Genomic DNA, 26881 nt, shown 5'->3' with positions numbered 1-26881 from the left:
CTATTAATTTAACCAATAAACGTTTCAAGTTTTTAATCCTTCTACCGTAATAACTAATTAATTACCCTCTAACCTAATTAATTACCCTAATAACTAATTACCCTTTTCGAATTGGCACAAAATTTTTCTTAACTTATAGAGAAGACTCAGATTTAAATGTTCCACTTTTAAATTATGAATCAATAATGTCTAGATACAAACATAATACTAATAATTTAATTGAAAAAAATTTTTAATATTGAAAACTAATTTTATAATTAAAAATCTATTTTGTTATATGAATATTTAAGCTTTGTTTATTGAAGAAAAATTTCATCAAATATTTGAATGATAATTAAAAAAAAATTTATTATTTCAGAACCATGCGAGAAAACGTATTGTGCCTGGGGTGCAGTTTGTGTTGTATCTGATAATGGAATAGCTACTTGCCAGTGTCCTTCAAACTGTCCAAAAACTCTTGAACATGTGTGCGGTACTGATGACGTTACATATTTAAATCAATGTCTTCTGCGTCAGACTAGTTGCCGTGATCGAAAGAACACGCGGGTAAAACATCAAGGTGTTTGTGGTAAGTTTGTTAATTCTTAGTGTCGTCATATTCTATAAATAGTAGTTTAAAATTTTATTAAATCACAACTTTTTTATAATCACAACTATAACTTTTCGTATAAATTTTACGATTTTTTGTGCCATTGTGCTTAAACAACAGAAACTCCAAGTAAGAGAGAGATTTATAACTTTTTTAAAAATTTGAAAAGTTTTTATATTACCGAATGTATGGTATTATTTAAAATACTTAGTTTTACGTTTATACTTAAAATTTTCTTAATAAAATTAACTAGAAACCCACGATAGTGTAACCTGATGAAGACATTCAGTTGCCACTAAATTTTTTCATATTTATCAAAATTGTTAGCTCGTATCGTAATCAAACAGTATTGAAATATGCTAAATATGCTTTTTTGCTAAAGATAAAAGTAAAAACTAAGTATGACAGTCTAAAAACAATAAATATTGTTTATCTGCGAAATGCTGAACACAGTATCATAAAACGATTATTTAAATTTCACGGTTCATAATTTGCAATGAGTATTATTCAAGAAAAATAATAAAAACCGGTGAAGCATAACTCCGTTTTCACATAAAAGGTTTCGTAGGAATTCATAAAATGTATGATAACATTTGGTTGCAGTCGGGTATTACATCTGTTTAATACTCATAAAATTCTCGTGGTTAACGTTAAAAACGAGATATCTTGTGGATCGGTTGAATTTTTTTTTTTAACCGCAGATAAATCACTCATGTTAATTAATTCAAATAATTTAGAGTATATAATAATTCGTTTTTATAAACAGAAGAATGATATCTTTGCATATTTTTTTTATTGAACACAGGTATTTTCTCAATGTTAGCATGTAAGCATCAAGAATTTACCCCGGTAATATAGAAAAACTTTAGAAAAAGAGATTATTACATTGACTATACTTCGCTGCAATAATAGATCATGCTAAAAGTTTATGTAATTGTTATGAGCTCCTAGAGAGAGTGAAAAGAATTGATTTTTATACTAAAATTTGATACTTCACATTTAAATTTTTGCAAAAAAAACGATTTAGCCATTATACACTTTCTGTCGGAGTTTTTCAATATGTCCTTTGGTCGAACAATCATATATGACCGCGTAAGGCCTCATATGGACATATGAAGTTATGTCAGGACCTATCAAACCGTACAAAGTCAGATATGGCCTGATACGCACAATATATTATCTGATCTGAAAATTGGTCATATCAGACCATATAAAGGCATTTCAGAATATATAAAAAAATTTTGGAAAATCCAAAAGTGCACGTTTCATAATCTCATTTTTCACAATAAAATTAATTAAAATAAAATATAAAAAGCAAAATAATAAAAAACAGAAAACTCTGCTATGGTTTAGTGGCACCATAATTCTAAGCTGAGGAAAAAAATACTATAATAAAATGTATAGATAAATATACCAAAAAATCAACAGTCATATATTAGTTTTTTATAAATAATAATTTAACGACAGTGAATTGAACGTTCATATTAATTGAGTAAGTTCGTCGTGTATTACTTTAGATAATAAAAAAAAAAATTATTCCGGTACAATCATTTTTTATACCAATTTCCCTGCCACATACACCAATCCATAAACACAGACACACGGACGTCCAGAAAAGATTATTTTTAATTTTATTATTTACTGTTAAGCAAAATAATTGTTATTGAAATATATTTTATGTGCCTGAAAAATTATCGAGAAAACTGCTTTTTTTGAAATGCCTAGAATAAAGCACTACCTCAACGCTTCGCTTATGAGGCGTGCAATTATGACTATATATAAACAAAAGCCATATCAGAAAATTTTTTCATGGGTTAATCCTGAAGATTTGTGATACCGACGCAGATCTTTTAATAAGACGTAGATTACTCTATAAAGGATTAATAATTTTCGGATTAAAAACTTTATTAATTTATTACTGTTATTTTTTGTTAGTAAACAAAAATTGTTTAAATTGAAATAATTTTTTTATAATATTTATATATTATATCTAGTTATGAGTATACAGAAAAGCCAGTGTATCACCCAAGACGAGCATTGATGAAAAACGGTTATAAAGACGATACAAGCTAGTAAGCTGATAATTCAGACGATATAAGCTGATAGTAGGATATGTTTGACATTTGTCAATTTTCTTACTACGCTAAATGTTTACGTTAGTATCATTCGTCGATTTAATATCAACAGAATTTCTTATTTTACTTTAAATAAAAACCAATGCAAAAAAAGTAAGTATCAAAAACAAAGTTCGAATTATTTATACACTCGTTTATTCGTGATATGTTTACTGAGCATAAAAATAAAATAATATCTCAGACTTCTGCACGTATTACTGTCACATGAAAAAAATTCTTTTTGATATCATAATACCAGTTGTGACTTTATATAACTAGTACGAATTCCATGCATATAACAAATTTAGTTTTAAAGTTAAAAGGTGATGACAACCAGACTTTTAGAAGTGATAGGATGTAGGATTTCTCTAAAACTCAACAAAAAACAAGATCTGAAGTATTATATAAAAGCTAGTGAACTTTATTCGGCTTTCAGGATTATAGAAAAGATCATAAGAGCTTGCAAATATACTAGCTTAAAAAGCATATAGATTTAATACGCTACTTTCAACCGTTCTGTCGAGAAAAATATTGCTTGTTACTAAAATTCAAGATGATCTTATTTATTTTCAAACACACATACAATAAATGATTCATCTTTATAATCGAAGAAATTTGACTGAAAGAATATTTTGAGATGATTCCTTTATTTCCTAATATTCCTTCCGAATTCTTGTATAGAAATTTCAATAAATTAAAAGCTTAATTTTTAAAAAATATATTTTTAGTATTATTTTATTTATTATAATTCTCCAGATTTTAGTCAGATAATTATAACCAATTGCACACAAACGACAACTAATCAGATAATAGTATCATGTAATTTTAGTGTTTTAATTAATGCTATCAGCCATTAAGAGCAATACTGGAACAGACCCTTTCATCGGCTAAAATTCGATTTAAAATGATTTAAACACTTGTTTACACTGACAGAAAATGCTTGCACACTTAGTGAAAATAGTTGCTAAACCCGTTAGAATCCATTCACAATCAGCAAAGCAAATAGCACTACTATGTTCAGAGAACCAATACAATGTTCGTTTCTATCTACTCCTACTAAATATTCTAACGTTTATAGTACGTAACTCGATTGTCGATATTGTTGAAAGATTTATTGTATACATACATGCATTTGAAAAGTGAGCTGATCAAAATATTAATTCTCGTTATAGTACAAAACATGACGTTATTCCAATTTAATTAAATTATTCGTTATGTTAATTTCACTTTTGAAAAAACAAGGATTTAATTAATTCATGCTTTATAGTTAAATAATAATATTCATACGTTTGAAAAGCATTTATTAATTTTCTTCAAATATGAAAATGTAAAAGCGTGACTTTGATCTTTCAAATTAGTGAATACTAATTTATTAAAAAATAATATTTCATTTGAGGGAGTAATACGAAATAACTATTAGGTAAAAGCAAACTTTGTAATATTCCTCTTTAGCCATTTCGTAAATTCCTTCATATAGTTCTAGATCCTTTCATCCCTCTTTGGTTCGTGGATGAGATTTACTGCCAGCTTAGTAGTATCTAACATGATTATGTCGAAATTATTCACTTTTTACAACATAAATATTACATTACTTCAATTTTAATAACGAGGAGAATTTCGTCTCACAATTTATTAATGAATAAAGAATAATCGCTCATGTGTGATATGAATTACGTAATTATTTTTCTATTCAAATATCGATCAATGTTTTCAATCATAACTCGCTTTTAAAAGTTGATGATTTCTTTGTGTTGCTTCTTTGGTCTATACATTGTAGGTGTAATACGAATAAGTGAGAATGCCTAACGTCAGAAAAGTTGACATCAAGCATTACCTGTCTCTCCATGTTCGAGGATAAAATGTGAAAGAATAAAAAAATCTCGCCCTCCATAATTCAGCCGTGTAAAATGGAAACGTTGTCTAACTTACGACATACTACAAAATTGGCCAACCGACCGTCGTCACAAGAACCTGAAGAGACGGCTGCTGTATTCTCTCACGTGAATTTTCCCTGTAAATGTAAGTGATTCTGTTGAAGAATTCATGTTGAAATGCATTATATATTCAATGCATATTTCACTTTTTTTTTTTTTTTTTTTTTTAACCTATTTTTATGATAATAAAAATCTGAATTTTGATTTTGAAATCGACGTTGAATCAAATTCATAGATTTTGAGTATACCTGTGAAAAAATTTTCTGATATAGCCAATTTTGATGTACGGCCATACACGAGAGTAAATAAATAATTTTTAGAATTTATTTTTCCTAGAATTGACTGCATCAATTGACCTGTCGTATTATGTGAAACTTTTTAGTAATTGATTCAACGAAGAATTAATGTCAGATAAGCTCTTTGAGAGAGTAAAAAAAGTAATGTCTGTTTCTGAACTTAACACCTCAAATTAAAGAGACGATTCGACGATCACGCGCCCTCAGTCGGAGATTTTCAACACTTCTTTTCACAATAGAAATTTAGGTTAGTAATAAAACATATTTTTTGTGCTAAGTTTTAACACAAACTTTGTGTAGACCATTTTAACACTAAAAATGTATTGATATTACAGAATATTTTTTACTGCTTTGATCAATAAATTGTATGAAGACACATATAGCCATGTCAGGACATATCAACCCATTTACAGACATTTCATGACTCATGATATATCTGTAAATGATTCATGACATATCAGAAAAATTTTTTCCTGAGCTCGTATAATTTTCTCCAAATATAATATTATATTATATAATATATAATATTTTATGATAATAATATAATATACAGAGAAAGGCATCTGACAAGTGCAAATATTGCATTAAAATAAACGCTGACTACATTTTCGCAATTATACGTTAATGAACATTCATCCACATTAAAGTTCAAAAGCATTTCTGTGCAATATTACTATAACATTTTAGCTTTGGATAACTAAGTACAGAGAAACTATTTCTTTCTTCCTATTTATCATTTTGCAAACAATATCACGTAAGACATAGATGTTATAACTTTATAATTGAGTTTTGAAATGAAGCTGAGCTTTGAAACTGAGAAAATAATTAAACAATTTCAAAATGAAAGTAAAAAATAGAGTTGTATTAAAAAATGAATGAATCTTTTTCAAGTCTTCTTTAAGAAAATATAAGTTCATCATGTCTTGTCATCTTCAAAAATTAGCTCAGAAATTTTTATAAGCTACTCTATTTTTTCAAATATATCCAAAATCAGCCTAACTTAATTTTTTCTTTTGTTATAGTTTATTTTTATTTTATTTTATCGCACCATCGTTTATGAATAGATCATGGAATATATTGAAAATAAAATCAACTCGCGAAATTCTATAGAAAGAATAAATAACGAAAGTGTAGTGACTATTTTTCTGTGAAATCTGCTTAGAATGTTCGATTTTTAAACGCTGTACGACTGGTTAGGGAATAAGGGGTTAATCCCTAAATGATAAAGTATAAGCATTTTTTTGTACATGTCAAAAGCACTCCTTTTCTTTAAATCCTCTCCGAATTTTCCCATTCAAATACTGAAATACTACCGGAACTTATGACATTTATTTCATTTTACTAATAGCTGGTGGGTTAGATGTGAGGGTGAAAAAATTAAGTATGCATACCACACAGATTTTTCATTTTTTAACGTGTAAAGAGAATGTTAAATATTATTTAACTGTTATTTACTTAACAACAACAGACATCTCTTACTTGAAGATTAATTACGTTACAATATACGAAAGCTTCCGGTGTAAATAAATAATATAAACACAGAAGTGAAAATGGTTATAACGTTGTATTTCTAACCAAAATACGAAGTAATGAAGGGGTCTGACAAGGTCGAATTTATATATTGTACGCTATGAATAACATGAAATTTTGATTTATGCTTTTTTAATTTAAAATTTCGGTAAAATCCAATCAACTTCTTGTTATTAATAGTATTCTTAATCTATTACGAGTATGAAATTTCGAGTCGACAGTTGAATATATGAGTAAGCCTGTAAATTCAAAGTTAAAATCCATACTTGTAAGGAAGTTTCAATAAAGACCCGTGAATTATGTTTCTTCGTAATGTTTTTTTTTATTCCTTGAATTTTTGTTTTCTTTCTTTATTTTAACTTCTCTCTTTGGAACTTTCTTAACAATTTTATTTTTTATTTTTTAAAGTTACACGGGTGACTCTTTTAGCTAAAACTTTACGTCTTGCTCTGAATCCACAGGCCGCTAATCTTTAAAAATATGTGAAACATTTTTCATACCGTTTTGAAGTAATAAGGATTTAACCATTTTATATAGAATTCTTTTTTTTCACAAACTTTGTCAAGAAAATATATTTAAGCCCATAATATATATAAATTTCTACATTTACGAAGTCTAAAAGTTAACAAAAAAATTCAGCGTTTATTAAACCATCCAATTATACACAATACCTCTCGATTTAAGTGTTAGTTGGTACATATATAGCTTAAAAATTAAGACGTGTTTAATTTTTTGACAAAAAATTTAATAATTTTTTTTATGGAACAATTTTTTGTCATATTTGTATTTAAGTAAAAGAAATATTTTAACAATAAGTATCGAAATATTAAGAAAACTTTAACTGATGCTTATACAATTAGCTTTAAGTCGAAACAGTAACCTAGAGAAAAACAATATATCCTATGATCAATGCTTAAAACAATGATTTTTTTTTTATTTCAAGTAAAACTTTTTTATTCATTTTCCTCTTAGAACTAATTGATTAGTTTCTTGATTGAAGCTAAAACTTCACAAAATAGAAGAATTTTTTACTCAATTAAAGTAACTATAGCTTGTTACATGTAATTCAATCCAAAAATGCTTGATTAAAGAATTGAATATCCAAGATAAGAAATTTTATACTTCAATTTATCAGAAATTACTTGATTCACTATCGATCTAAAAAAATAATTTAATTTCTCGAAAAAAAATGTTTTTCTCTCAGTAGGTACGTACTCAACTTTTACATTAGAACATATCAAAATCAAAAAGTCTGAGAGCCAAAGATCCAGCGGATTCTTCGTCACTACGAAGGAAAAGACCTATGCCCCCAAGAAGAAAACCTTCATCAAATAATACTTCACGACTGTCAAAGAAAGGGACTGTTGTCTGACCGGCATCTTTCTTTAGATCTGATCTATAAAACTTGACAGATTTATTCGTTGTTAACATAAAATCAGTTTTTGGTGAATTCCTGGGATTTCCTCGATTGCGGAGTACAAATTCACTGAAAATAACATCATTATATTATTAAAATTGGAAAAAAAAACCGATATTTAATCAAAGGAATTGAGTTTACACATGAAAAAAATACAAACTTGACGAATTGATTTTTCGGAGTTATCCAATGAGGTTCATCGATATCGATCATAAGTTTTCCTGTATTGAAATCTAATCGAGTAGTTTGAATTTGTAGCTCCATGGCACCTTTGGTTGAATTCGATGTATCCAACGAGTCTCTAGCAAATCTTATTCTAACACCTACAACCACTTCATCTTTATAACACATCACATCATTCAAATTCATGATTTTCGCTTCTCCGTAATCGATTCCCGAACGTAATTCAATCTGTGACTTATCATCATTGATGATATAATAGTTTTTAATTGTCTCGTTGTAATTAAAATTTTCAAGCGGTTTCCATGTTGCATTAATGGTTTTTCCATGCGGTAAAACTTCTGCTTGTAATATTTGAATATGAATCATATTATCTTTTTCCACAAACCTTGCACCCGTGACAATCCTAAAACCAAACAATTTTCAATTTAAGTTTTTTTTGTTATCTTTTAAAAAGCAAAAAGTATACTGTAAAAAAAAAAGTATTTCTCCTTTTAAAATACAAAGAATTATTAAGAGAGCATTCTTGTAATAAGGCAACTGAAATTATTCAACAAACATTAAATGTGAATTAAAACGACAGAGAAAAAATGAATTTTTCAGAGTAAAATTATTGATAATGAAAGAATTTTTGTTTTTGAAATGTGTAAAAGATCATTTTTATTCCAACATAAAAATTTCTATGAAAAGTTGTATGTTCGAGTGTTAATTTGAATAATTTGTGTGTGATATTAGCGCTTTTTATTTCGATACTGTGCTCAGTGTGAAACCAAATTTTAATTAAGTTAGCCTACGTATTAACGGAAAAAAAACTAATTACAAATTTGTATCTTATCACTTACTATAAAAGTACAGTATTTACTAAACCACTCAGCCGAAAATAGCACCACCGTAATACAAAATTAAAATAATTTTTTTTTCATGTTACTGTGGGAAATAAACTTTGGTTTTTTTGAGGAAAAATACTTTTTTTTTATTATAAAAATAAAGTATTTTACTTATTATAATTTTTATCTGACACTTGATCTCGGAAACTAATACTTGTTATGACATTTGGTGCATGTTTTGGCTTACTTTTACAAGTGCATACACAATAAGCACAATTGTCAAAGAAAGGTTCTTCAAAGTAACTAGATAAAAGTTTCATATTCCCGTGACAAGTGTCATCATTTTTGTTGCCATAAGTATGTCCATAGGAGTCTTCAAACCACTCGTAACGTCTGACATCATTGTCCTAATTGATGTTAGTTAAATATCGTAGTTAATAGAATTATTAAAAAATAAAATGTGAGCAAACAATTCAAAAAGTTTTATCACCATTTCACAGACATAATAATCCGTAGACAATTCTTTACAATCGAGAAATTCTTGACACTCTGTTTCGTTGCTAATGTCATTTGCAATTCGTTCAAGGTTACACCGGTTGTTACAAGATCGTGAAGATGTTAAATTTTTTTCATCGATAATAATTGTTTGTATCATTCTTTTTAACTCGATGTACGTATTTTCAGAGGCTTTAAAAATAAAAATTATTTATTTGAAAATTAGCATCTAGTAGTCATACCTTTCGAAATTTATAAGTATCTTTTCTAAAATTCATCAAAATAGTTTTTATATATGTCAAGTAATTACATCGTTCGTGAACCCCCGGATCGCATTGATATACATAGTAATTTATTCCGTCGAGTGCCTTTACAGTTGAATTCATGATATCCTGTAATTTCATGCTATAGATACGAGCTTTATTTGTACTGTCTCTGTATGAAGCTATCGAATAAATTATATAAATTAATATGATGATAGACAAAAAAAATATTTGGAGATATATTCAACTATTACGTACAATTATTACACTGTTGTTCAATAATCCACATGTAGTAATTGACTATTGAATATTTAACTTGAACAAACAACATTCTCTTATAATAATTGAACAATAATTGTCGAAATGACGTAAATTTTCCGCAACTGTTGGATTTTGTCAGCTTCTGAAAAATTATGCATATTTTAGGATTGAATTTAAAATAAAAACAATTAAAGAGATTCGACTTAAGTTACGTTTTTAGTAGATTTTATAAAAATCTAACTATTGCAGCCGTCCTCATGGCGCAACTTTTAAAAAATTTAACCATTTTCTGACTCAGTTTGTCGAGCTGAGTCAGAAAATACATATAGTTCAAAAGTTTATATATGTATGTATTTATATATATAGAGCAGTATATATATATATATATATATATATATATATATATATATATATATATATATATATATTTATACGATATAACGCGGCTTGTCAGCACGATAGCGTTTTCAATTTATAACCGATTCTTCTCAAACTCAACATGCTTTATCTATCGATCAAAACCAAGGTTAAGTTCTAAGATGAGCTTAATCGGGCGAGTAATTTGAAAATTACAGGATTTTGAAATTTTAAAAATCGTAAAAATTGCTGTTTTTACTACTGCAACTTGGTATAATTACTGAACTAGACAAGATATTAAAATTTGGTAAAATGCATCGTAAAGGTCTTTTAATAAGCTTCAATTTTCACTACTCAGAAGTGGTAATAGTTTCAATATTACTCCTTTTAGAGTTCGTTTAATGAAACAGTTTTACTGTTGCAGCCGTTTTAGAATTATTGTCTGCATCATAGCTTAATCATGATGTAAATTCAATAGTTGCGATATTGATCAGTCTTTCGTGTAATGTTTTTGGGTAGGTCGTCAGTAAATATGTCACAAATTAGTTCTAAATATTGTTTTCTTCAATTAAAATTTTGTCCGGTTTTAAAATTCTGATTAACTTGGAAACTGTTGTTCCTAAGCGATTACTTAAAATTTGGGTATTTATAATTCAAATCTTATAATCTTTGCAATTGTTTGATAAATATTTGAGAAACTTTTTCTTCACAAGATAATTTTTTTTCCAAAATTTGTTCTAAATAGTTTTAAACTTATTATTAAATTTTGTTTTTAATTCATAAACTAAGTTATACGTTATTAGTATAATCGGCTGCCGAATGGCCTTTTTTTACTTACACCCTTTAAAATATAATCTTCGAAGAAATGTTTAAATATGGATTTGTAATTTAAAAAATTATCAAATTTATATTAAATGAATGTTCAACAAGGAATTTTACGACATAAAGTTGGAAAATTCACCGACTGTTATAAGTAATTTTGGTTAATACGCTGAGAAAATTTTTTTTTTGGAAAAAAAGTCATTTTAGAATAAGAAATTAATTTGTTGAAAATGTTCAACAGTTTTATTTCTTAGCTAAAAAAAAATCAAAATTTTTCCCCCAGTGACTTTCTTGTTGAAAAAAACATTATTTGCTTTGGAAAAAAAGTATTTTGGATGAAAATTCACTAGTTGTCTATCTGAAATTGTTCTTTTCCAAATCAAAAAAAAATTATTTTCCTACAAAAAAGTTACTATAAGAAAAAATTTGATTTTTTCGGCTAAAAAATGAAATTGTTGAGTGGTTAAAAAATGAATTGTTTTCAACAAATTAATTTTTTGTCACAACAATGACCATTTTTTTTTTAATTTTTCTCTCAATTAACAGATAATTTGAAAATAATCGCTACATGTTTAGAGATAATATTAAAAAAAATTTTTTTAATTTTTAATTGCTTCTAAATATTGAGAATCACAAAAGCATTCTTTTAAAATTTTATTATTATTAGTTCACATATTGCTACTAAATAAAATAATCCACATTACCTCATTGCTCATCAATAAAGAATCAGTTGATTTTCTCACCGCTTGAATAATATTTATATATTCGTTGGCGTAATTTTCATAGTTAAAATAACCCAAAATATGTTTAGAAGTTTTGAATACTCCGTGACAAAAGTAATCGATATTGTCAGAATTATCTTCAATAATATATTTAAATGTATCTGTCAATAATCCAATCTTCTCATCATGATTTCTGACTTGGTAATTCATATTTAAAAACGCATAAGTTTCAGAAGAATTATGAGAATTTGTTTCATGAAAACTTAGCATCTTAATAAAATCATCCCATTTAGAATCAAAGTTTTCGAAGTTAGAATTTTCCGATACTTCGTCAAAATCACTTAGCACATTCAGTCCGTCCTTGAAAATTATTTTTAATACCTCATAATTAGTTTTATTAATTAAAGACGAATTTAAGTTATAATCATTGAGAGTTTTTAGTTCTATATTCCTTATATATTCGATTATTGAGTTCATTTCATCGAGATTAATTACGTTACAAAAAGCAATGAAATTTGTTTGTAAATTAAGTACAGTTAAAATAACTAAGAAACCCTTTAAAATCATTGTCAACTTCTTTATTTTTTTTTTTTTAATTAAGAAATTATTTTAACTTAAAAAGCGATGCGTTGAACAATGGATCGTTAACTAGTCTAGAAACTAACGTACTGAGTTATCTTTAACGTTTACCGAGGCTTTTTATATCATTAAAACTTATAATGATCATAAAAATAATCGAAATTGTTTTTGTATTTTGTTACACAGAAATTGATTATTTTTGTAAAAAAATGGTATTCTTGAAATTGAAAGTTAATGAATTTGTTTAATCAATATTAATTCAGTTAATAAATCGCTCGTAAATATTATTTTATAATATGTTAATTTATTTTTATGTTATTTTCGATACATATGCACAAAGGTATTTGGCGCGTAACCAAATGATCCGGGTTCGAGTCCCGGTCTGGGCTGTCTGAATTATTTTTTCGGTTACCGAAAAATTCCTACTGAGTAAGGTCCCTCCTCCCCCCTTTATCCTTTATTTCCCCAGTTCCCAAATTTGTCTTTAATGACAAATTTAGCTATAAATTATGGCTAAAGGTCCATCAGAAACGTGGATTGATCACTGCATTGTTAATGATCAATTAGTTGTGACTCATTCAGATCAATCTCAGGTACCGTTTTTATCTGGGCATGATATGATTGAAGTATTTGTCAATTTTGATGCCCCAAGGGAGCGTACGAAGCATTTGAAGTGCAGAAAATGGAAATTGGTGTGCCAAGAATCTATAGAGGAGCAGCTATCAAAGTGCAGTATAGTTTCGGAGAATTGTGATCTCTCAGTTGATGGTCTAATTGCAGATTTAAATCAAGGTATTCTAAGAGTTTTAGATGCAATAGCGCCAGAACGCCTGATAAAAGTATCTCGTCCTCCAGCACCGTGGTTCACTGATGACATTCGTGATCTTCAGCGGAGAAGAGACAAGCTCTACAGAATATTTAAAAGGACTGGGTTTGCTTATCCTGAGTACTGTAGTGTTCGTCGTTTGGTTAAGCAGAGAATTGTTGAGGCTAAGAAAAAGTTTTTGCAAGAACGGATTGCTTTAGCTCGAAGCCCAAAGACTATCTGGAATGACTTCAGGAGGTTAGGACTTCTTAAAACAAGAACGTCAACTTGTCCGGATAATCTTGACATAAATGGGCTGAACGATTATTTTGTTTCTGTTGGAGGCGGTCACTTTGATAATCTACAGCTTCTTCCAACTTCTCTGGCTGATGAAATTGAAAATCAGTTCAATTTTGTGGAGGTTACATCAAATGAAGTTCGGCGTAATTTGTCCCGTGTTACCACTAGCGCAATTGGTCCAGATGGTTTCTCGATTAGGCATTACAAGCAGTTGCTGCCTTACAGTTTAGAACCAATTGTTAACATGATTAATGCCTCCTTAACGTCTTCACAGTTTCCAAAGCAATGGAAGGATTCATGGGTTGTACCTATTCCGAAAGTAAGTTCTCCACAGCAATACAGTGATTACAGGCCGATTTCAATTCTTTGTCCGTTGTCTAAGATACTGGAGCGATGTGTATATGAACAGCTTATTAGATATATATCTTCAAATAATTTATTGGATCCGTATCAGACTGGCTTCAGGGAAGGCATGAATACGCAGACAGCTCTGATTCGTTTATGTGATGATATACGTATAGGTGTTGATGAACACTTAGTTACTATTGCAGTGTTCTTTGACTTTACTAAGGCGTTTGATTGTGTAGATCATCGACTACTTCTAAAGAAACTTAAAAAACTGAATCTGTCAGCTGGTGTTTTAAATTGGTTTCGTTCATACCTGAGTGGAAGGAGACAAGCAGTTAAAATAGACGATGCTCGATCATCGTGGAATAACGTGAAGTGTGGTGTCCCACAAGGTAGCGTTCTAGGCCCATTGCTTTACGCAATATTTGTTACTGAGCTTGGTGAACTCATTGATTGTAAACACCTCTTCTATGCAGATGATTTGGTGATTTACTGTTCCTGCAAATTAAATCGAATAGAACGAGTGATTGAGAAGATAAATGCTACAATTTTGATGATCGAGGCTTGGTGTCGTAACAACATGCTTAGGCTTAATGCTACTAAGACGAAGGCTATCATCTTTGGTAGCCCACAACATGCGAATAATAGTATGTGTGTTAATGCTCCAAGGATAATAGTGAATAGTATGGTGGTTGAATACGTTGAGTGTGTCAGGTATCTTGGACTAGTGTTGGACAATACGTTGTCATGGCATGGCCAAATGGTGTCTGTTAGCCAGCAGGCTATGAGTTGCCTTGCACGGTTAAAAATGAATAGTAAGGTGTTGAACACTACAATGCCAATATTTGATTACTGTTGTGCTGTTCTAACAAACATATCTGGTAGCCTTCAACAGAGGCTACAGAGAAAGTTTAATGCCTGCATAAGATTCATTTATGGTGTTCCGCGATTTGATCACATTACTCCTTACAGACGGCAGCTTGGATGGTTGACACTGCATAGTAGACGCGAATTTTTGATAACTTGTATGATTTATAAGATGTTGCATTTGCAACATTATAATTTGTTGTGTGACGGTTTTCGTATTTTGCTCTCAGTTAGAAATCGTGCAGAGCGTAGAAATGATGTGTTTCATCAACCAAGTTGCCGTACAGTGACTTTTGAGCGTTCATTTCTGTTAACAGCCATAAAGACTTGGAATCGGCTCCCGTCTGATATTGTTGCATTAGGCACATTTGAAGAGTTTAGAGTAGCGTGTTTTAATTGGCATTTTGATAGAAATATATAAAACTGTGCAAAGAATTGTTGCGAAGAATCAAGAACAATAACAATAACATTTTTTGTCATTATTATATTCATTAACACTTATTATATTATGTTATTTATCATTTTACTTATCATGTTATAATTTCTATAATTAATCTATTATATTCTATTATCCTAATATTACATTAATTTATATGTACTCATTATGTAATGTACTTAATTCTGATGGTCCTTAGGGAGCACTTGCTCTAGGATCAAAATTTAATAAATAATAATAATAATAATAAAGGTAAGAATTCTGACGGCTTGAAGTGATTTCACGGGTTTGAAGCTATGGACGAATTCTTCTCAAGACCTTATCCGGCCGAGCAAAGTGAATTCGAATATTGTACAAGATCTTGATGAGAATGTATCCATAGCCTCAAACGTGTGCTTTAACTTCAAGTCTGTCAGGGTTCCTACCTTTGAGCATAAAGTATTGAACAAAATTTTTTGTTATATCAACGACGGAAGTTGGATGTGAAAGAGAAGAGTCAAAAATGTTTAATTACTGTTTATTTAATGTTCATATATGTTGAAGTCGTTTACAAGATTCGACTGTAACTAAGGTTTTTTTCCGATTCTTACTCTACCTAGCGGACGTTTGACGAATTAAAAAATAATTTGACTCATCTATAGCGTATTTTAATAGTCGTGTAGAAATGAAGAGAGAGCGAAGTTACTTTTCGATACAAGTGCGAGGTAAGTTAACTAAACTATAGATTTCCAGAAATTGTATACTTTACGCCCTCTCATGTTGCTCGAAAATCCAACTTTCGCGGTTGAAATAACAAAAAAAAAATATTTATTTGAGTTTCCTAAAGAGCTATTGACATCAGTAATTAATCAACAAATTAACTAATTATTGTTTAATACTATTCGTTAATTGAAGTAAAGATTCCTAAGAAAAATATAAAATTAAAAAATTTTTATAAAAAATTTTTTTTAAAAATAATAAATAATTGTTACAATGACCTTCTTTATGAATTATTAAATGTTCTATTAATGATATTTATATATCATCGTCCTATAGAATTCTTCACTTTTTTTTATTTGATCGAGTGAACAAACACTTTTACGACTTTTTTATCTTAAAAAAAAAAAAAAGCTCACATTAAATGAAATTAATCGCTGATAGTGTTTTAAAAAATTGTTGAGTAAATTTGTGATACATCGGTTTTAATATTATAAATTTTTTTATTGAAATAAATTTAATGGATATTTAATGGGTATTCCTTTGTAGACAAGTTGAAGTTGAGACAACTATTATATACAATTAAATAAAATTCATATCAGTATTTTGTATAATTATATATCTATTGAGAACGAATTATTAACAAATTTCTGTCAAACCCTCGTTATCGCACTTACTTCCATCAATCTTGATGCGTATTTATGTATGCATCGTATAATAAGCTACAAAAAATTGCCAAACAAGAACATTATACAGTCAAGTCTCGTTATGAGTCCTATTAGTGTCTCTCTCGTATTAATGCGAGTCTGGTTAAAGAAAAAAAAAAGGCCATTTGGCATCCGAAATGAAAATAGATTTCATTTTATTTCGTTTTATTTCATTTCTGTGGATAAAACGACTGCAAAAGTAAAATTTCTTAAAAATGATGCTAAGATTGATATTTTTTGATTAAGAAATACATATAAACATGTAAATTGAAGCTTGATTCCTCAGCTTTTAGATGCATTCTACAGAAATTGAATATCTCAACGCGTTCAAAAATTATTTGAAGGAGAAGTAGTGAGAGTATGAAATTTTCAAATTTTTCAAATTAAAAAATGCTGTAATTTCTAAACTAATTGACTAATTGAGCTCATATTTGAATTTGACCTTCATAATCGTCTGTAAAAAAAGTATGTTGAGTTTCATTAGAATCGCTTAAGAATTGTAGACGCTATCGTCGTAACAAACCGCATTATATCGTGTATATATGTAGATAGATACATACATATATAAACTTTTGAACCATGTGTATTTTCTGACTCAGCTCGTCGAGTTAAGTCGGAATATAGCAAAATTTTTCAAAAATTCCGTCATGAGGACAAATGTAATAGTTAGATTTTTATGAAATCTACTAAAAAGAAAACAAATAGGATTCATAACGAGACTCGACTATATGTTATTTTTGAGTTGAATGAAGATTTAACAATTGAAATGTGTCCTATCATAAGAATACTAACATGAATAAAATAAATAAAATTATTTTATGGATTACTATATTAATTCAAACTTGTTATGTATTATTCTTAAATCAGCTTCTCTTATCAAAATATACGATCTACATTTTCTTCCGAAAACTTTTTATACTCAAGTATTCTACCGACTTTATTGAATTTATTTTCATTCGAGTTTTTTCTTTTCGCAAGAAAAAAAACTTAATCTCAGGTATTCAACCAGAATTACAGCTAGTATTTAGCGAGTAATGACGCGGTGGACTGACTGCTGTATTGATTAAGTGTCTCTACCAAAGTCGGAAAGCACCCAATCTTTGTGCTTAATGACAGACAAAAAAAAAATAGAAAAATAAAACTGAGATCGCTCATTCCATCTTTTCATTAGCTTCAATAGCTTCTTTTATCACTATAACGTTCTTTTTGCTTATTTAAAATCACACCTCAAGTTATGAAACCAACTTCCATGTAATTTCTATCGATCAAAATTTTCATAAATTTATATAAAAAATGAACAAGTTTTACAATCAATGGTTTCAATTGTTTCTTACAATTTTGTACTTTTAGAAATAAAATATTCTGCTGACAAATTTTCGTAATGTATGATTTATTAAATTTTACTACTTTTATTTTAAGAAACATTTGATAAACTATATTTTCAAATTTTTGTAATACTTTACTGTGATGTTAAAATTTATTTAGCTTCAAAGTGTAAAAAAGTTCGTGACACACTGCAAGGTCATCTATATTGTGCCATACGTTCGAAAGATATCATTGTCGTCAAAATTAAAAAGTTTGGAAAATCCAAATGAGCATGCCTTAAGCGCTCATGTCATACATAAATTATTTAGATCATAACAAAAATTATTCGTTTTTAATTTGAATTTTCCCGCGAGTAGTATTATCCCCTCTGTAGGTCGAACTGAAGAAAAATTTTAACAAATGATAAAACAGTTAGTAATTATACCATCATGTATGTATAGTTTCTGCATGTTTATAGTTATTTCAATTCTGTTTGTGAAAAATAATATGGCTGCCGCAATCGGAGAAAAAGTCACCGAACTGACAATCGAAAAAAATTAACTGTATCGAAACGGAATTATTTTGACACGCAATTTTCACAAGGGTTTTGATAACCTTCCTCAGGAATAAAACAAAAAAAAATTAAATCGTGAAAGTGATTTTTGACAAAGTTGTGGTGTTATCAAGCCCATAGCTCCCGTGAATACCACGCTCTTATTCATTTAATTCATCAGAAAAACGAGTTTTTTCTGAGAAATCTTATTTAATCGATAAGAAAATTTTTTTAACGTGTCCTGTAGTTACTATTATTTATTTCAATATGCTTTTTATCCATAATTTTTTTCGTTTAAATTATGAAAATCACGTCTTAATCGAAATCACGATTTTTAGGCGAGAGTAGAGCATACCTGCGCGCTTCGCGCTTAAGGCATGCCAAAGGCCTTTTTTTTATAAATCAAAAATTTAATGACTTTAAAAATATAAAAATATAACATAATATACCACCGAAATGGTCAGCTCTACTAATGACAAATCATTTTATTACTAAGTGTTAAATTATTTTATCTTTTTATTTTTTGTTTTCTGTATGATTCATAATAGATTAATTCATCGAAATTTTAGAAACTATACTCTTTTTATAATTCATTAAAATTTTCCAAGATATATAGGAAATAAATAGTGAGTTTGAAAAATTCGAAAAATTTCATAAAAAATATTATATCAATAATTGTTATCTTTAACCTACTAAATTTTATTGAATCAAAAAAATATGTTGATTTAGCTAATGCAATGTATGAATAGTTAATGTTTAATCCTTGTTTAATAATAATACGTGAATTTACTTTACCTTATTAAATATGTACTTCTGGAATTCGGCCTTTACCTTGGGATTAAAATTAAATAAATATATGATCCTCAAAAAAAAAACTTCAGAAGTTTCAATTTTTGACTTTAACCAAATATCAAAGTCCAAAATTTTTTTTTAATTTCAAAAACATCATACACTGCACAAAAAAGATATATTTAAGATAAAAATTCCACGTAAACATTCAATAAAATTCACATATACGCGCATAAATTCAAAAAATTCAAATCATATACATGAATTTTGATGTCTGTGATAATTAAGTTATTGAAAGTATTTTAAAAAACCAACAAAAAAATCTGATGAGTAATAATATGTTACAGTTTGAAAAGCGAAAAGTTTTTATGCTAGCCTAGGGGGTCAACATTTTGTTTAACTGATGGAGATATTACAATACCCTGACAGAAAGTTTCTGACAGCTAGGAGTAAAAAAACGAAAGTTAAACTTTATATTACAAGCTATCTACTGTAAGAAGCTTTTTCGAATAGGTATCATAAGTTTTATTTATCAAGTTAATAAATAAATTGATTATCTCAAAAAGGTTCGAATTCTAATGCGCATGTTAAGCGATAAAAAAAAACTTACTTGGAACTTGCTCGGCTTCAGCTGATGCAAGAACTTTGCGATTCTTTGTTTGATTTTTTCTTAAGTTTATTTCAGACTCCCATCCTCTTAAGTTGTTGGACATCCGCTTTCGTGCTTTTACTTGCAACCAGACCACTTTAACTCGAAAGCTAATTACAGTTGAGGCGTAAACGAGTTTTTGCACCTCATAAGATACACCCTTACATACTTTCTCTGCGAAATGTTTTATTTATTTTATTTTGTCAACTTCGTAATTATTTTCGCTTCTATAATGAAATTTTATTTAAATTTCAAGTTACACTGTAATATATAATTAGCTTCTGGACCGGTGTGAACGTTTTTGCATAGAAAATATCACACCGAAAGTGTGTAAATTGTATTAAATATTACAAAAAAAAAATTATTTAAAAATTTTTTGGGCCAAATTTATATCAAAACCTTATTATCTCATAATACAATTACAGTTAATACCAATATGGTTAGTACAGTAGTACACATTAATTAAGACAACGCGAATAAAATAACGAGCATTTAGATAATCAAGGTTACTGCTAATCATGTGACAAATTTTTATTTGTATAATGCTTGTGTATTACTAAGAACTTGGCAATTAAATCTTTCTCATAAGTGAGTAAAATTTGAAGATAGAATTGATTTGAAAATTAAATGTATAAATTTATGTAGCGTTACAACAAAATGGATGCTTTCAGCAATTATTAACATCAAATAGATCACTATTCCTTTTTGTCTTTCTATCCACGTAGAAAACAGTTAATTGATATTGTGATAAAATATGTGTTACATTCACAACCCTTAATATATTTTAATGAAATTTTCTCACTTATTTTTTAGACGATTCTTGAAAATGTAAAGATTTTTTTTGTTTATAATTTAACTTTAATAATTCTTTTTTTTATTCAGTTATTTTTATACTACCATTATTTTAGTAAAGCCAACTTTTCAAAATTGTTTATCTTACAAATGATTTTATTTTTTATAGATAGATATTTTTTTCTTTTTCATATTTTACCACAGGTATCAATTATTCTCAACATTATTAACATTTTTTCATTATAGTGATATTATTATTGAAATTTAGTTCATTTTATAAACGGTAACATTTAAGATTTTTCGAATTTAGAGTTTAGAAACCGACGAATGTACAGACGACTATTCATCCCTAAACTTCATAACTTACTGGCAATAATGGCTACGACTGTATATATATATATATATATATATATATATATATTTATATGTTCTACAGGAACGGTATATCCAATAGACCTCTTTAATGGCCTTCTGATATGCTCATGTGAATAGATACATAGCTATGCAGTCACATAAATGGCGAGTCCTCTCACCCTAGGGGTGTATCGATGTGTCGGGTAAACAACCATGTAGTACGTAGGTGGTATAGAGACGAATGGTCTTTCGGGACATTGAGCGCATCCTGTTTAGTTAAACATTCGCTGATGCACTTCTGCTGCCGGTTAATTCTCATGCTTAATCGAAATTCTAGTTTGCACATGGTCCTTCCGAATAGACTTTGCCATAAAATAAGCCAACTATTTTTTGATTTTTGTAATATCTGCTACAAGTTCACTTTGATAATGTTATATTAAGCTTTCGATATTTCCAGCTTCACTTTATCTATGTTTTAGTTGATTCCACTAGTTGGCTAATAACGCTATGGTTATGAAATTTAGAGCTCAATTTCGCTCTTGATATACTAACATATTAATGTGATATTGCGATCAATGATTAATGACTCTACTTAACTTATCTCTTGCGATAGCATTCAAAACGAACGAAAGTCCGTTTCATGATGCGACAATGAACTACAATTTATGGCTGCTACGGAAATAGTGTCAAATCTTTTCATAATGGTATCGCTTTAATGAAACATTAAGGACAATATTAACGTTCGATTCACTAAACTCTCAAATAAGAGCTATTTTTAACTTCCCGCTAAGAAAATCGAAGATTTTCAAAAATCGGTAAGTTATTGTTTTCACCCCGTTTTGCAAAAATCGAGTTTTCATCAGATCTCGACATTTGAAGGTCACAGGAAGCTTCCCTGACTATACCCGCGAGGTTGTCACGGTGTCTGTATGTCTGTATGTGTGTGTGTGTGTGTGTGTGTGTGTGTGTGTGTGTGTGTCTTTTTCTTTTTTTTTCCCTTTTAGGGGGGGGAATCCTTTTTACGGATTCTAGGCATAGTTGTTTGGCCTGGATATGTGGCGACTCGACGCAGCGTCATACTAAAAACTCGACGCTAACGCCCCTACCCACTAAACCCTAAACCCCTTTCTCTTCTATCCTCTGATCCCCCATGGTACCGCCGTAAGGCATTTCTTCGCGGGGGGAGGAATTAGCTGCCGCTCTTCCTTCTGGTGGCTAAGATGTGTGTGTGTGTGTGTGTGTGTGTGTGTGTGTGTGTGTGTGTGTGTGTGTGTGTGTGTGTGTGTGTGTGTGTGTGTGTGTGTGTGTGTGAAAGTATGTGAACCGCTTATAACTTTTGAACGGCTTGACCGATTTCATCGCGGTTGATGCCATTCGAAAGGGCTTGATTAAACTTAGATTTTGAAAACTATTTGGACCGATTCAAATCAATAGATTTTGAGAAATCTTCAAAAAACTAAAAAAAAATTTTTTTTCAAATGTGGTTTTTTTGGAATAACTTTTAAACGGCTCGATGGTTCAATTCCAAAAACTAATCAGCTCTTAACCTCAAAAAACCACGTCGATCGCCACCAGTCCGGTCAAAATCGGTTGATTTGTTCGAGAGATATCGTGAACGAAAGAAAAATGAAAAAAGTGTTTTTTCGGAATAACTCCGAAATTTCTAGCGCGATCAATTTAAAATTTAAAATTCTTTGTGTGGCTTAAAAAACTGTGTCGAATGCTGCCAACCGTGTAAAAATCGGTTTATTCATTCAAAAGTTATTGCGGTTTACAAATTCAAAAAATAGTGTCTTATCAAATCTCTATCAGACTTTTGAGCTCGAAGAGCTCAAAAGTATAGGAAAGCAATCTCTTTGAACTTGGAGAGCTCAAAATGACCCATAAATTGTAATTTTATGCTCGAAGAGCTCAAAAACGTCAATGGTGCAATTTTAAGCGCCTAAGTATGGAATCAGCGGAAAGTTGCAGAGATGGCCTTCAGGGTCAACCGTTTTTCTAATTTTTTTTAAATAACATTAAAATTTCCATATTCTTAACTAATTTTAATTTAAAATCAAAATTTTTTCATCAACAAACCTCTTTTGATTTCTAAACATAGTAATTTACTTTAACGACTACCATCTAGTGATCACAATTGAAGGGTTGTTTTAAAATTGTAATTAAGACCTTCGACTGTGTACTCGGAGAGAAAAGAATAGAACTTATTCCTATGTAGAATGGTAACCATTATCATGCTACATAGTAACGGAAATTTTTGTGAGAACCCTGTGTTAATTTGCTAATAAAAATATTAAAAATTGTGATCAAAATATGAACAATCACTCATTCGATGCGGAATTAAACTCTGAAAATAATGTTGTTGTTTTTTTATTTTTTTGATGAAAATTTCAATTTGTTATTAACAAAAAACATAACCAAATTGAAAAATCTCCGTTTTTCGTAAATAACTCAATAACTATTGGTGATATCAAAAATCGGAAAAAGATCCTTAAAGAAGAGGAAATTTCTGAAAAAAAGTCTCGACTCCCGGAACTCTAGCTTGAAAAACAATAATTTTTATTTAATGTTGAAAATAGGGTTCCGCGCGACTTTTGTCACATGGCCGCGCCGATGCTAAAATACGGCGGCAATTGCACGGAATCTCTTTAAAGATCTTTTTTCCGATTTTTGATATCACCAATAGTTATTGAGTAATTTACGAAAAACAGAGATTTTTTAATTTGCTAATGTTTTTTGTTAATAACAAATTGAAATTTTCATCAAAAAAATAAAAAAACAACAACATTATTTTCAGAATTTAATTCCGCATCGAATAAGTGATTATTCATATTTTTATCACAATTTCTAAGATTTTTATTAGCAAATTTACACAGAGTTCTCACAAAAATTTCCGTTACTATGTAGCATGGTAATGGTTACCATTCTAAAATAAGAATAAGTTCTATTCTTTTCTCTCCGTGTATATAGTATACGACAGATAATTTCAGCTTTTATATCCCGCTACTGAACCAAAAAGTGAATCTGAAGATAATAATAACAATACTCGCTTAAAATTTGTATTTACTTGAATACGCGTGCGATTGTCGCATATATGACTACAGTTGTCGCCTATGGCTTGTACTCGAGTAAATGCGACTAAAATCTTAATATAAACTTCCATTCCGATTGCACGATCATATTATTCGTATTTATCCATTCACCCACGAGAAACATAAACTACTAGTGCTTAAACAGTATGAATTTAAATATTATAACGTTATCTTTCAGTTTTTGAATAAGTTTTAAAATTTCAATTAAATAATAATCAATGTTAAATGTTTTGTCATTTAACTTGATTGGAGAACTTATCAAAGAGTTTACTTAATTGAATTCCTCTTGAATACGATATTAATGAATCTTTATCACAAAGTTTGATATTGCAATTCTCAAGCAATTAATTATAAGACTGGAAATTAAACAGAAACAACTCAATAAAGTATCTTTTTTGTCCCCGTAGTTGTCTGATAAAATAATAACATAATGTAAAAAAGTTGGTATTCAATATAATAATTGCAATTAGTTTTTTTAATTATTGATGTTATTAAATATTTTTTTATAGACGAATAAAATTATATTGGAATGCAGAAATTATGTGATTAACTTCAGTGAAGATTTTTTGTTGTTTATGTGACCATATCAAAAAATTTTTTCACGGGCAGTTCCTGTTTGTAGAGGAAACTGCCAAAAAAAAATTTTGAAATAGCTTCATAAAAATATTTTTTTTTTTTCATTTAATTTACCCCCGCTTTTCGCCGTAAAAATTCAGGTTTTACTAATCAATAATTTCAACAGACTTCGAAAAGTCGTTACGAGTCAATTAAGTAGAAGATAAGTTCGGTGTAGCAGATGAGTATATTACAAGTAAATAAATGATAATTATTCATGTAAAACGAAATCAATGTAGTGTTAAAGTTGACAGTAGGACAGATTATAAATTCTTGAATTTATAACATTCTGTAGCCGATAAGCGATCACGCGATTTTAGTGCTTCTGTCTATTCATACATATTCATGAATATTCATATCACACTTGAATTCTCTCCAATTCAGTGACCGAATTGTGTCAGGTAAAATTCAGTAAAAAATTATATTTTTTTATAATTATTTGTATTGTTATTTCTATCAAAAAATTGGAATTTTAAACAGTAAGAAATAATATTGTAACTGAGAAAATGAATCGAGTTGAATTTTTATTGTTTGTTTAATGCATTATTAAATTAATAAAAAGTCAACATAATTTTATTAACTTTATTAATCTTATATATTATAGAATAAACGGATTAGTAATTATCGAGTAAAATTTTTTTCTTGACGATATCATTAGAGATAATTTCAGATATTTTATAATGAGAAGCGGAGTTTTAATGCCAATTCGACGTTTCGTTTTTATTTTGACGGCAAGATAAATTAATGAGCTAATACTAGTAATGAGCTAATAATAACTCGAAGAAAGAAAGAAAAATTTTCCTCTTTTAGTTTTCCGTATGTTTCAAGTACATAAAAAATTTTCAATAGCCCTTAAGTAATAATGTTCAAAAAAGATTTAACAATAGCTGTTCATGAGCATTTCCAATAATTCCAAGTTTTATCAAAGTAGGCTTTTTTAATAATTGTACGTTCTAATTAATAATAATATATGAAGCATACAACATTTCGTATTTTCCGTTGGATTTTCGATGAAGTACAACAGCTCATAAAAGCTCTTAGACAGTACAACAATAACGAGACAGGTAAGAGGGGCTGAAATAATTACATGTCACAAGAAAGTGCCACTTTTTGCCCTTTTAAAATAGTCTTTGTTATCCGTCTACGAGGTTTCCGGAAAGTTCTCACCTTTCCAATCTTTTTCTTTTTTTTTCTTTTCTATTATTTTTTCTCATTTTCCTGCCTCTTGTTGGTTGCGTCACATTTTTCCTCAGTTTCCTTACGGTAACTTGACCTATCTTATTCTGACGGCTCAACCTGACAAGTTAATAGAAATTTCTTTTTATCAGTCTATGATTATAACACTTCTCAAACTTATAATTTATTTATTTTCTCAAACTTAGTAAAAATAAGATTTGACATTGTTCCAAATAATCTTTCCCAAAATTTAATTAATTTTTAAATAATATAAATTTTATTTTATTTTATTCAACGAATATCTGCATATTCGATTTATGCGATTTATGATATTCTGCGAAGCGAAGTCTTGGGTTATTTATCAACACGGTGGAAACGCACAAAATTTCTTCAAAAATTAAATGAAATATGTAATTAATTTAAAATGAATTAATATTACGACAATTACTGTACGAGTTGTTCAGCTAAAATTTTGTCTGAAAACTTAAAGGGACTTGACTGGTTTTTATAATGCTAATAGATCGCTCAGTCAAAATTCTTCAGATTTGATCGCTTCGCATTACCTTTTTTTTATTACAACACACCCTTTTCATTCATTTCGACACGTCGGTAGAAAACGATAGGATCTACTTTGATTTTCATCACCTTCTAAGCGCCGGTCGATAAACAGCCACTTAGAGTTCATCCAGCAGACATAATAAATGGCTTAAATTAGACCTGCGTTGAATAAAAACCATTAAATATAATTTTTCAATTTTTCGTTGGAAATTTTCAACATTATTACTTTTTGTCAAAAAATTATATATGATCATATCAGGCCTGATGTTGGAATATCAAGTCATATCAAGCCAGGCCTGTCCTGACATGGCCTGATAGGCTCATATATGATTTGATATGATTGATTTTCAGGACATATCAAAAATTATATATGGATATATTAAACTACATCAGGCCATATCAGAAAAATGTTTCACTGGAGAGTGACTTATTACCTTATCTGCTGCTAGCGAA

General features: G+C 29.0%; 2 protein-coding genes across 7 annotated transcripts in view; one reads left to right on the top strand and one right to left on the bottom strand.

Moving 5' to 3' along the window:
• LOC123261000 (agrin-like) overlaps positions 1-26881 on the top strand; it is a 336839-nt gene that overhangs the window by 221617 nt on the left and 88341 nt on the right. For all 5 annotated transcript variants that reach the window (XM_044722428.1, XM_044722426.1, XM_044722429.1 and 2 more), the window contains one exon: positions 359-568. In XM_044722428.1, coding sequence (XP_044578363.1) covers positions 359-568 — 210 coding nt within the window. The remainder of the gene's footprint in view (positions 1-358; positions 569-26881) is intronic.
• Positions 7086-20054, bottom strand: LOC123261022. 2 transcript variants are annotated; one of them, XM_044722475.1, is made up of 8 exons: positions 19803-20054; positions 19199-19234; positions 9904-10048; positions 9693-9827; positions 9378-9574; positions 9059-9294; positions 8041-8466; positions 7086-7949 (listed from the first exon to the last, which is right to left on the bottom strand). In XM_044722475.1, exons 3-8 carry the CDS (start codon positions 9974-9976, stop codon positions 7691-7693), a joined length of 1326 nt encoding a protein of 441 aa, XP_044578410.1. In that variant the 5' UTR covers positions 9977-10048; positions 19199-19234; positions 19803-20054; the 3' UTR covers positions 7086-7690. The 2 variants fall into 2 exon arrangements, with proteins under 2 accessions (XP_044578410.1, XP_044578412.1); XM_044722477.1 differs by lacking the exon at positions 19199-19234.

The sequence above is a fragment of the Cotesia glomerata genome, linkage group LG3 (genome assembly GCF_020080835.1).
Source record: "Cotesia glomerata isolate CgM1 linkage group LG3, MPM_Cglom_v2.3, whole genome shotgun sequence".
Classification (NCBI taxonomy): domain Eukaryota; kingdom Metazoa; phylum Arthropoda; class Insecta; order Hymenoptera; family Braconidae; genus Cotesia; species Cotesia glomerata.
The sequence above is the reverse complement of the archived record's forward strand: the minus strand, read 5'-3'. Positions and strand labels throughout refer to the sequence as shown.